Source organism: Ambystoma mexicanum, chromosome 5q (assembly GCF_040938575.1).
Source record: "Ambystoma mexicanum isolate Mex_15411 chromosome 5q, UKY_AmexF1_1, whole genome shotgun sequence".
Classification (NCBI taxonomy): domain Eukaryota; kingdom Metazoa; phylum Chordata; class Amphibia; order Caudata; family Ambystomatidae; genus Ambystoma; species Ambystoma mexicanum.
Genome location: NC_090933.1, coordinates 1,093,586,001 through 1,093,599,038, shown reverse-complemented (window position 1 = coordinate 1,093,599,038; position 13,038 = coordinate 1,093,586,001). Strand labels below are relative to the sequence as shown.

The 13,038-nt window shown below is 45.5% G+C and overlaps 1 protein-coding gene across 6 annotated transcripts in view; it reads left to right on the top strand.

The window, feature by feature from the left end:
* WASHC5 (WASH complex subunit 5) overlaps positions 1-13,038 on the top strand; it is a 1,117,936-nt gene that overhangs the window by 451,058 nt on the left and 653,840 nt on the right. For all 6 annotated transcript variants that reach the window (XM_069621617.1, XM_069621614.1, XM_069621616.1 and 3 more), the window contains one exon: positions 1,095-1,222. In XM_069621617.1, the coding sequence (XP_069477718.1) occupies positions 1,095-1,222 (128 nt within the window). The remainder of the gene's footprint in view (positions 1-1,094; positions 1,223-13,038) is intronic.

Below are 13,038 nucleotides of genomic sequence, written 5' to 3'. Positions count from 1 at the left end.
AAGCACAGTCCCCAATGCCTACGATCATCTGCCACACGAGTCATAGCCGTTCCCAGATTCACCAGGAAAAGAGCAGGGGGAACTAGCTTCACCGTCACTGCCCCCATCCTCGAATGCCCTCCCTCTCCCTCTCCACATCCAAGAAGAACCCTCCTACCTCATCTTTCGAAAAATACTTAAGACTCTGTTTTTGACAAATATGACTAGCTCCTCCTTATTCACTGTTTGCTGATGTACCTACTTTGACAGTTTCTGCACCTATTCATGTATTTGCCTACTGTGCCAAGATCAGCGCCGTCATACTTATGAGTTTGGGCGCTGCCAATAAATGTAATAAATAAGTAAGTCAAAGGCTGCCTTGAAAAGCTGAAATGTTTGTCCTTTCCAGGGGCCAGCACAATTTCAGAAACTGCATCATTGTAGGTTTGGGAAATAACCAATGCTAGATAGAGGAAACCGGGAAAGAGGCCTTCTCCTATATCACACCTATACTTAGGAACAAGTCCCACCGGACATGCCTACTACTCGGACACTAATACTTTGAAAAAATTACAAACCTTCTCTATAGAAAGTACCTCTCAGAACGCTCAGGACCTTGAAGTGCCTAATTCTGTTCATGCCTCTGCATCAAACTAGGAGGTGCAAAGTCTTGTTGCTCTTGGAACCCTCATAATTACCTATTGTGCATCCCTCTCCCGCTTCCCTTCTGGTTTGGATTCTACTAATAACATGCATACATTGTTCTTTGGTCTATCCAGTTTTTGAATCTCTAAAGGTTAGCATTTTGAAAAAGAGGATAATGGTTGTTTGTTGCATAGGCTCACTTTTAAAATATAAAGGCTAAGGTACCTTCTTTTTTTTTTCTTTTCAATTATCAAACAACTGGAGTAGGCTCGAGGTTCCTATTGCCAATTGTTTGGTCTATTAATTCATGATTTAACTGTACTATCATCCTAAAACGACCTCAAACTATGTGGCAACCCAATGAACTCTTAGTCGACATTCTACGTTCTGACAGATTGTTTTTGTTTGCAATGCTTTTGTGGTGATTATTTTTAATTTATTTTTTTACTAATTCTTTTCCTCGCTTCTAGCGTACGATCCTAATAATAAGCGCTTACGCCAGGTAAAGGACCAGATTCTGATGGATTCCAAAAGTAATCCGAAGATCCTCTTCCAGATTTTGCTGGACACTGCCCAGTTTGAGTTTGTACTAAAGGAGGTAATTTTACATAATTCTTTTATTTAGATAAGTTACTGAGCTATATCTGAGAATAATAATTCCCTGACCAAATTTTGTATGAAGCGGAATCCAAAATGTGACATTTTGATTTTGTTCTAGTTACAAAGCTGCCGTAAAGGTTGTGCTTTAAGCAAAAGTCTATTATGAATGTGCACAGGTTTAGGCACAGTTGAGGGAATGCAACAGAACTTTAGCAATAATCAAGGGCTTCTCTATCCTTAACAGTTCAGTCTTTTAAAAGTTGAATCTCAATGCAATTTCCCTTTCCAGAAGTTAATCAGTTCGTGGTCACTCACAGACCTGAGGTTTAAAGTGTCCCTGCACTTTTCTTGTCTTCTTGGGTGGTGACTCTGGTTATCTACGGCTCGTCCTTCTCTCAGGGACACACCTTTTCACGAGTCTTTGGACCCCACATGTGACCTCCCACTAGGCCTGAACATTGACGGTAGCTGGGACAAGCTAGCAGCAAGCCAAACCAGAGCTTCTTCTAGGACACTGGTAACATGAGTTTACCTTGTGGCTTTATCTGCTTCATTGCCAGCTGCCTGTATCGAGGTCCTGGCTCTCTTCGGCCTTTTCTTCCTCATTGACAAGTTGTAATAGTCATATGCTTAAGGGGACTTCTCCTATACATCCGTTCTTCTCCCCTCCCATGGGTTTCTCCTCCTGTAACTCCTCACTGCTTCACCACAAGCTCACACAGCACCTTCCAAGCTTACTCCACCTTCCTCAGGAGCGCTGTTTGTCTGCAGCTTCCACTTTGATGTTTATCTCTCACACCCTCTCTGAATAGATCTCTCTCCTCTATATTTTGCCCGTCTCCTTCCAATTCCATCACTATCAATATTATGCTTTATTGGAGGTCTTAGGAGTTGGCATGGCCAATTCTACTCTACAGGTACAGGAAGGTTTTATTCATACCGACCATAATGTTGATGATGTTCGGTAAACGTCGTCCAATCTCATGGATATCAACCTGTGCCACACTGGTAATCCCCAATTAGGGTGAAATGCGTATGTGATTGTTACATCCTTGAGAGTTGTCATTCTTGGGTTGATTAAGCCATGTATAAAAACGCACTGCCCTGACTATCCCAATGTTCAACGTGGAGCAAAAAAGCTAGCTTTACAACTGATTTGCATACTTATGATGCATTGCTGTGACTCTGATCCGCAGGTGGATTTACAGTGATGGCAACTAGGCGGCCTTGTGGTGTTTGTTTTATTAGCTGAAATGACTTGATCTACTCACACTTCAGGTGTTTTTTTTTCTTTTTTTGCTTTGTTTAAATACGCATAATGTTGATGTCTGAACGGTACAGTATTGCAGACCCTTTAATTATAAATAATAATTAAAACAGTTGATTGCTTGTCCCCGCTAAATCACCGTCCTATATCACTCCTTGATGCAGATGGGAAGATCTTTGCAGGCCTTATATTGGGTGAATTGGAGAAGTGGGCTGCGGTTACTGATATTATTCCTAAACAGACAGGTTTTAGGTGTGGTCTTTCTACCACTCTGAGTACTTTGATCCTAAGCTGCCTGAGCACGGAATCTTATGCAAAACAAGCAACCCCTTAATTCATAGTCTGTGTCGATCTTACCCAGGCTTTTGATACTATCAATAGTAACAGACTCTTGGTGAAATTAAAATCATGGGGACTCCCAGATAATCTGTCTGTTTTGATAGAGCTACATGAAAGATCATCATTAAGATTTCTCTCTAAATCAGGGGCCCTTTCTCAGTCTGTAAAAATGGAATGAGTGGTGCGTCAAGGTTGCTTGATTGCACCATTTCTTTTTATTTGATATATATCGGATCTCTTGCAGTGGCTGAAGAAGAGCGGTCTGGTGGGTCCTAAACTAGGCAGTATGAAGATTAATTGGTTAGCGTATGCTGACAACATTGTGGTCTAAGACCACACACAAGTGGGTCTGCAACGCTTACTAACGGCGCTTTCAGAGTATGCCAATGAAAACTATTTAAAAGTAAATCCATATAAATCAAAAATCATGGTTTTTAAACACCCACTAAAGAAGCTGAAACCATTTGGTTGGAAATTGGATAACTCTTCGATTCCCGTCTGCAAAGAGGTCATTTATTTAGGCTCTAAATGAACAGCCTCCCCCCCCCCCCCCCCCCCCCAAGACCGGCCTTCTTTCAACCATAGATCTGAAAGATGTGAACTTGGTCGCCCAAATGAAAATGAGCAGTTCACAGTATTGTAAATTCTCCCTGTTGCCCCTTCTTAAGTTTTATATCGGTAAGGTGGTCCTAGTGATCACTTTTGGGATGGAATGCAATTTGTTAGCTTTTGACATTGATTGGGGTAAGATTGAAGGCAAAATCTGGAAAAAATCTCATTGCCGTACTGTACCTGATCTCTTGTTTAAGGTATGAGCTGGGTCTCATTTCTCTCTGAGCCTGGATGGAGTGGAAATGGGTCTTGACCTATAGGTTTATTTTAGTCCCTCCAAAGTCTTCTTTATATGATGAAGTGGCCTCAGCTTTACATAATTCGACCTCTATCTTTTTGAATAAATTAAGACTCCGATGTAATGAGGCGCTGGATGCGTCCGATATTAACATCAATACTCTAATCACAAATCCGGTGAAAGCAAAGGAGGCACTTCACCGTATGGACTGGATTAGGACCATAGGCAGAATGAGGTTGTGTAAACTCTCGTCATCACCACTGTTAACTGATAAACCTCAATAATTTGTTCCTAAATACTTAAGGAAATGTCCTGATTAATCCGTACAGATGTATTTCCTGAGAATTAGACTTACAATCTATTGCCAATCTTGGAAATCCTGCATGCCCGGTATGGTCACATGCATGTTACAAACATCTGTGATGAATGTGATGCAAATGTAACACAAACTATTTGTTATCTTTTGGTGGAATGCTCTGGACATGGTTGCTTAGAGTATTAAAGCTGCAAAGATTTGTTCATGACCCCTTCTCACTTATCTCGAATATGTTCTGGGACAGGTTGATAGCGTGAACGGATGTTTTTCTTACTCTGGAGGTGGCTGCTCTGCTAAATGAACTTAATCTGACTGGAAATAGGCGAGATTTGAAGGTTAGGCCATTAGTAGATGCATGACAACAACCCCTTGCTTTTCTTCTGTTCTTTTCCTACTTCAATTGATTTGCTGATTCATGATTTTTCTTTTTTCTTTTATTCCTGTTATGGCTAATATGCTGATATTTTAGTATTATGTACTTTAATTGTTTTATGTTTTGTACTGTGTAGAAAGTCATGATTTTTGGGGCTAATGCACAATTAAAAAAATGGAAATGACTACCTGAGTCACTGGCCAGCTCATTTAAAAAGCTGTGCGACTATGGGACGGGGCTCTAGCTCAAATAGTGAAGTCACAGAAAAACGCCATCTTGAGCTGGATTTCCAGGCGGTTGAACAGTTTTCTAGGTACCGCTGACAGATCAAATGTTCTGTAATGTCCGTGATATAATACATATGCAAGAGGTCTGGTTGACCGGGCCGATATATGTGAGACCTGCCTGGCCTATGAGAATATGCTTCATATTCTTATGTCGGGAGATTTTAAGGCTGCCTGTGTTGCTGTGCTGCTGTGTTGAGTGATGTTAGTGTGTCCCTTTGTCCACGAGGGAAGTTGAAAAGCAGAACGGTTTCTGATGCTAAGCACTGGATTGATTTGATGCCTGGAATCGAAAGGTTAACGGATCTATTACTGGAACCGTCCAAACCAGCATGGAGAAATGTGGCAAAATCATCATAACTTGATTATCTGGTATTTTCGCCCATTTTAATTGATTTATGTGAAGAGATGACATTCCGTGAATCTGTTCTGAGTGACCATAATATGATAATAGCTAAAATGGCAATGGAAGCGGTATGTAGTGTAGCTGATTTATTAAGCAATTTACAGGTGAACCTGAAAAGTAATTGAAGTGCAGGAAGAGTACCGAATATAACCAAATATAGTATGTCAATTTATAGCTTCTTTTAGGCAATTCATTTGGACTACACGAAGGAAGTTATTTCAGGCTTTTGTTGAAAGGTTTGAGAGCAGGTGACTAGTCAATAAGAATATAAGACGTCCAAACGATCACCGTTTTGACCCCATTATCCAGGGCAAAAAGAAAAGTCTAAGGAACGACATTAGATGCCTGGTTATGAATACGAGCACGGCAGATCCCTACAATAAAGGCACAAAAATTGGGTTAAGGTATGTAAGTCCATTCAGTGGCAAAGAGGGGAAGAAAAGGCTGCAGATACTAACGCAGAATAATTCCAGAAAGTTCTAGGAGGTCATTAATGGTATGACATCAACACAGGACAGGGTGCAAAGTAACCCTATACCAGAGGGTTTATGGGTGAAACATTCTTTACATCTCTATAGAGAATCCGAGTGCATGTTTCTGTATGAATGACCCGATGTCCCTTGGTCACTACACCTTTCACTTGACATGATTGAGGTAGCAATTAGGAAAGCCTCTAACTCGAGAGCCCTGGGCCCCAAAGACCTCTGTATCGCAATCCTAAAAAATGGATCCAGTTTTGTGAGCCACGGTTTTGTATATCCTGTTTTCGGAAATCAAGGCGACCAAAACTACTCCTCCCTCATCAAGTTCCCGAATGCTTATTGGCGAAACCAATGTTTAGGTTTCAGGTTAAACCTGTTACCTACGGCTGAAATGTGTTGCAATAGATCACCCACAGGCGGGAAACCTCAAGGTTGTGATCTGTGTATGAATAAAGAGCATGTGCAGACCAGAGATCACATTTTAGTTGACTGTCCATTTTTTACAAAAACATCGATCATGGTGGCTGGGTTCACATGTACATAACCCGAACTACTTGAATTTGGCGGAATTTTCAACCGACTATCAAGTAGCAAGGAGTCCATCATGACAATTGCTGTACTAAGACTACATTCGGTGGGTCTAGTGCGCATCAGATGGTAAGCACTTACGGGTGCTGACATGCTATTAAGGTTAGCTATATAGAAATTTTAATTAGGTCAGCTTTCAAATTTTAACTATAAAATTGTATTTTTTTGGTGTGATGTGAATTGAATTTTTATGCTGATGAATTGCTGTGTATTGCAATCTTTTTTGTAAATTAAGACAATTGTATTGTGTAACGTGGATTCTATTTATATTTTGTGCAACCAATATCACAATTTAAAAAAAAGTGAAGCACACATTCAATTTAGACAGGTAAGTGCAAAATACTATATTTATTCTAGGCCCAAACCACACAATAGAAAATGAACAACTCAGTTATAAAAAATAAACCTATTTCTGATGTGTGTTAATCTGCTTAGAATCACATGCTGTGCATAGTCCGACATCCAGTGGTCACTGCAGAGTATTGCATTTTGTTTTTCATAGTCGAAAAGGGGACGTCGACAAGGCGTGTCTGTAACACTATCCCTATAGTTACGTGCAGTGTACCCACAACCCCTCACGCGTCGAGGTCCCTCAGATTGTTTTTTTCCACCCAGTTATTGATCGCCTTTATGCGGAGCTCCTCGAGAGACATTGCGAAATCATTTCCTCGACCCTTTGTCGTTTATTATTATTAATTATAACACATAGATCCCTCCCTCGACGTAGCTGCCAAGCTGTTCTCCGCCGAGCAAGATCTTCGACGGAGGGACGAGCAGAGGAGATCCTTGGGCGCTGCCGAACATGTGGCCGGGCCTCGCCGGCCTAACACAGTAGGGAGAGTGGGGTTGTTGGTCATTTCTTAACACTCTGAGAATGCCTGTTTCTTTTCCCCTCCCTCTCTTTCGAGGTCGTAATCGCATTTCATGCCCTCAGCTATGGAGAGGACGCCCTTTAGGTTTTGCCCGCGTTGCAAGGGCAAGTTTACCTGGAAGGACAAGCTCAAACGGTGTAACCGTTGCTTGCCCCTCGCTCACAAAGAGGACGGCTGTGCGGCCTGTAAATTACTTAAACCCAAAACTTTAAAGGACCGCAGGGTCAAAAGGTGGGCAGCCTATGCGACGTCTAGGTCTGACTCCTCGCCAGCTGCCGTCGCCGCCGAATGTGACGAGGACAGTGATTACACGGTCTCCGCAACGGAGGTTGTAGACCTCTCGAAGGAGCGCTCCCGCTCCTCGTCGTCCGGCCCCAGCCCCGACGAGCCCGGCTCACGCCCCGCTTATGGGGATGAACACCCCGGCGACAAGGACGAACACAGGAAAACACATAAGCACATACCCCACGGCACGCATTCGTCGAAGACGAAGGCAGCCATAGCGTCAACAGAGGCGTCGGGCCCACCGGCGTCTTCCGCCGACCGTAAGGGTCGCAAGCCCTCCCCGCCACCGCTTCCGCGACTGGCGACTGGGTTTTCTGTAAATAAGGGCGCTATCCCCAAATCCTCAGGCGACGCGCCTCGCAAGAGTGCGTACGTTGCCAGTAAAGACTCGGCACCGCCTAGCGCGACGGCGAGCGATCCCTCGACGGAGAAGCTGATCGCCGATAGCCTCGCGCGTATAGCTTCTAAAGACGGCCAGAGACGGACGACGGGTGACACGTCGAACCGCTCACAAGGCCAAAGAAACGCCGAAGACGCCGGAGGGTAGGCTGGCACAGCTCCCACCATCGACAGAAGACCCTAGCCAGCGAGAGGGTTTCTCAGAAGGCGAAGGGACTCTATCTTCGACGCTATGGGACAGAACTAAGCAACTACAGGGAGAGGGAACTCCCTTTTCACTCCCAGACCGCTCTGGCCTACCTTACTGGATTGCAGAGAGGTTCCAGTCATGTATGGACAAGCTAGACAGGTTCATGGCCATCCCAGAAAATAGGACACCCAAGAGGCCAAGGGAGGTACTCCAGGAGGGGCAATGGGCTAAATACCCGAAGCTCTTTAACCCCCTACAGGAAGACATGAACTCTTACGACCTCACTGAAGAGGACTCTCACTTCTAGGAAGAGGATGAGTTTTTGAATAATGAAGACCTACAAGAGGGAGAAGGTTTTCATGATGACACTAACATAGGTGAGGAGGGCTACGAGGAGGACCCAGGTGAAGGTGGCTTACAGCCCTGGCAGTCGCCATCAAGGTCTACAGACCCCGACATTATAGACATTTCTTCTCCTCAGACCACACCGGTCAGGAACCCATCTCCAGTAGACGATCAGCCCACCTTCAATGCGCTACTGAGGAAGGCAGCAGTGCATTTTGAAGTTGAAACTGGGGAGGTCACCCCAGATACTGATTTCGTCGAAAGGATTATTAAAGAAAAACCTCCCACTAGTCAAACTATTCCTATCCTCGCCTCGGTTAAGAGACGACTCACCCCATCGCTGTCCACCCCCGCGCTGGTAAGAGGGGTCAATCCAAGAATTGAGAAATTGTTCTCACCCTCTCAGTCAGACCCATTATATATCAGGGGTCGCTCAGTCCCGGACTCCTTAGTAGTGACTAACACAAGGAAGAGAACTGGGGTTCCACTGTCAACCAGCGAGGCACCCCCAGATAAAGAAGGGAAAAAGCTTTATGCCTTGGGCAAAAGAATTTCCGCCTCGGCAGCGTTTTCAATTAGGATTGCCAATAATAATACATTGTTGGCAAGCTATGCTGATGCTCAATGGGGAAAGCTTAAGCAGGACATCGAAGAAGCCCCTGAACCTCTAAAAACTCGCTTATTGGCTACAGTTACAGAAGGAGCTCTGGTCAACCAGAGCATCATTAAGAACACTCTTGATGCGGCAGAAACTGCTGGCCGTTCTTTGGTGCAGAGAATTCTGCTGAAGCGTCATGTCTGGCTTTGCAATTCCGGTTTCAAGGCAAAAACGCAGGCGTCACTCATTAATAAGCCAATAGAAGAGTCAAAGGGCAGTGGACGATGCACTGGAAAATGCGAAGAAAGAATTCGACACCATAAAGACCTTAGACCAAATCTCAAAGCCTCCAAACAGGCGGGGATTTGGGAACAAGCGCTTTTTTCGTGGCCAACGTCAACAGCAGCAGCAGCAACAGCATTACACTGCGGGCAACTGGCCCTCTAATCAGGGTACCAGTAACCAGTATAACCAAAGAGGACAACGCCGTGGCAAGGGCAGAGTCGGGGGCTCCAGCCCCAGAGGCACCCCGGCAAGTAACACCAAATGACCCGAAGGTTCTGGTCCCCTCCCATGCGTCTCCGGTTGGGGGCCGGATAACAGCGTTCCTTTCAGCATGGGAGGGAATAACATCAGACCGGTGGGTATTGTCAACCGTAGCCCACGGGTACTGTATAGAGTTCAATCGGTCCCCCACCTACAGACCTCCAAGGGGACGACACCTGTCACCAGAACACCTCGTCATCCTCCTGCAAGAAGTAGAACAGCTGCTACAGAAAGGAGCAATAGAGGTCCTGCCCCTATCTCAGGTAATGGAAGGTATTTATTCAGTGTACTTCCTTGTACCCAAAAAGGACCTAAGCATGCGCCCTGTACTAGATCTGCGCCCAGCGAACAAATTTGTAAAACCACAAAAATTTTGTATGGTAACATTACAGTAAGTAATTCCCCTGTTATCTCAGGGGGACTACATGACAACACTAGACATGAAAGATGCATACTTTCATATTTTGATGTTGCCAGCGCACAGAAAATACCTCAGGTTCATGATAGAGGGCAAACACTACCAGTTCAGAGTGCTACCCTTCGGCATAGCGTCTGCACCGAGGGTATTCACGAAGGTACTGGCAGTGAGTGGCAGCGGCCCACCTGCGCAGGTTGTCCATACCAGTATACCCTTACCTCGACGATTGGCTCATAACAGGGGAGTCCTACGAGACATGCTTCTCAAACACCCAGAAGACTGTAGACCTTTTGTTCCAACTGGGCTTCTCCATCAACGAGAAGTCCAGCTTAGACCCCAGCCAAATCAAACAATTCCTAGGGGCTCTAATTCGAACAAAGGACGCCTTGTCTTCCCCTCCAACGAGAGGGTCCAAAATATGCTTTTTCAGATCCCTCAAAATGTGGCCTGTCGAGAGGTGAAGGTACGCAAAGCAATGCGCTTGCTAGGAATGATGGCGTCATGTATTTGTTTGGTACCTCACGCGCGCCTGCGCCCAATGCAAGAGTGGCTCAACAGCTAGTGGTGTCTGGCCAGCGGACAATGGGACGATCTAATGGTGGTCTCGCAGGCCTTGGTTCTCTCGCTACGGTGGTGGTCGAAGGAAAACCTTGTAATAGGGAAACCATTCGCCACCCCCGCAGTGGAAGCCACTCTAACCACAGACTCATCCCTCACAGGATGGGGGACTCACCTATCCCTCAGACTGCTCGCGGAGTCTGGACTCCGAGTGTAGCTTCCAAGCACATAAACTTATTAGAGCTACTTGCAGTGTTCAAGGCACTAAAAGCCTTCCAGGCACACCTACAAGGGAAGACAGTGATGGTCCTCACGGACAGCACCACAGCCATGTACTACCTCAACAAGCAAGGGGGCACTCACTCTCCAGGACTGTCCAAGCTGTCCCAGAACATCTGGAAGTGGGCTCTCAGACACATGTTCCTATTGTCACAACATGTACCAGGGGAACTCAGTCTGCTAGCAGACGAACTCAGCGGAGACTTCCCTCTGCCCTCAGAGTACGAATGGCGGTTACACGAAGACATCGTCTTCGACGTCTTCAACCAATGGGGCTTCCCAGAAATAGACCTGTTCGCAACTCTGGAGAACTCACAATACCTAGATTACGCCTCCAGATACCCACAGAACCGCTCCAAGGGGAACGGTCTCTGGATACCATGGTCAGGGAAATTTGTTTACGCTTTTCCCCCGACTCCTCTGCTGAACAAGATGGTGCACAAGATGCACCAGGAACCAGTCACCATGATACTGATAGCCCCGATGTGGGCCCGCCAACCATGGTTTGCGCACCTGATGGAGATGTCCCTGTCCCCACCAGTGAAACTGCCCTGCCCGTACAACTTGCTGTCACAGGACAAGGGCAAGACATTACACCCATGCCCACAGAACATGAACTTAGCAGCCTGGCTCCTGAGGTCACAGAATTTGGCCATTTACAACTCCCTCAGAGATGCCTGGATATTCTTAAAGAAGCTAGAAAACCCAACACTCGCCACTGCTATTCTAGCAAGTGGAAGAGTTTTGTCATCTGGTGTAGAGGTAAGAGCATCAACCCAGTCCACTGCTCTCCCACACAAATTGTCCTTTACCTGACCCATTTACTGGACTCGGGTCTGGTGTTCAATTCTATTAAAGTCCATCTAGCGGCACTTCTGCATACACCACCTCTCAGTTTAAGGTGTCATGGTGGAAAGTCCCAGTTATCAAAGCCTTCATGGAGGGGGTAAAGAGGATACACCCTCCGATAGCAAACCCAGCTCCCAGCTGGGACCTTAATGTGGTACTTACCAGGCTCATGGGCTCACCCTTTGAACCCATGCACAAGGCAACTCTTAAGGACCTCACCCTTAAGACTGCTTTCCTAATAGTTATCACCTCCATTAGGAGAGTAAGTGAACTACAGGCTCTTTCTATTCTAGACCCCTTTGTAACAGTTCACAAAGATAAGGTGGTTCTACGCACACACCCAAGGTTTGCACCGAAATTCATATCGAAATTCCATGTCAACCAGTCAACCAGTCAATAGAACTACCAACGTTCTTTCAAAACCCTTCCAATTTGGGAGAAAAGAGCCTGCATACACTAGATGTACGCAGAGCTGTCATGTTTTATATGGAAAGAACTACACCACTGAGAAAGACTAATCAGTTCTTTTTCTCAGTGGCAGCAGGAAGAGAAGGGGATGCAGTCTCAAAGTCCACTATATCTAGATGGATTGTTCAATGCATCTCTCTGTTACACTCTTGCTAAGAGAGAACTACCCTTCAAGCCAAGAGCACACTACTCGAGGCACTGGGGCTTCCATAGCATTCATAGCAAATGTTCCCCTTGAGTCCATTTGCAAAGCGGCAACCTGGAGTTCTGTACACACCTTTACAAAACACTACTGTCTAGATGCTCACTCTAGATCTGATTCCCAGGTGGGACAAGCAGTATTAAGACATCTTTTCTCTACTTTTCCTTCTCACAACCCACCTCCAACTCCGGGTACTGCTCGCTAGTCTATGTACAGCATGTGATTCTAAGCAGATTAACAAACATCAGAAGACAATGCATTACTTACTGTAAAAGCATTTCTGATGGTTAAGCACATAGTAAAGTCACTTAAAGGGAGGAAAATGGTTAGTGCAACATAAGCTTAGCTGAAGGTTCTTGAGACGGTTTCTTCGCCGAGTAAGTCTTTTAAGTCCAAAAACACAACTCTAGCTAAAGGCAGATCGGAGAGGGCTTGAAGGCTTTGACAATTGGCGAATAATGATATGATATGACATTTCTAACGCGCCTATACACAAGTGTTTCAAGGCGCAACAAGGCAAGGGAGGGGAAACCGGGAAGACTGAGACAGCAATCCTACTATGCCTGGTGACATTGAGATCGCGCAAGTGCAGGGGAGGGGCAAGGGGAGAAATCCAGGGGAAAGGGGAGGGGCAGTGCAGTGCAGTATATAGCATAACAGTAAAAATAAAGAATAATAAGTAATAAATAAGGTGCGGCCAGCTGCTGGCAAGTGCATGGGTAAGTGCAGATATAAGGTGTCAAGTGCTAGTAGGGGCTGTAGGGATACAGAAACAGTCCCTGAGTGCAAGGGTTGCCTGGGAGGCAGTGCAGGTGTGCAACTGGCGGGGAGGGGATCTGGGCCCGAGATCAGAGGCTAGCTAGGTAACCAGTGCAGATTAAGAATAAGCCAGGGGATCAG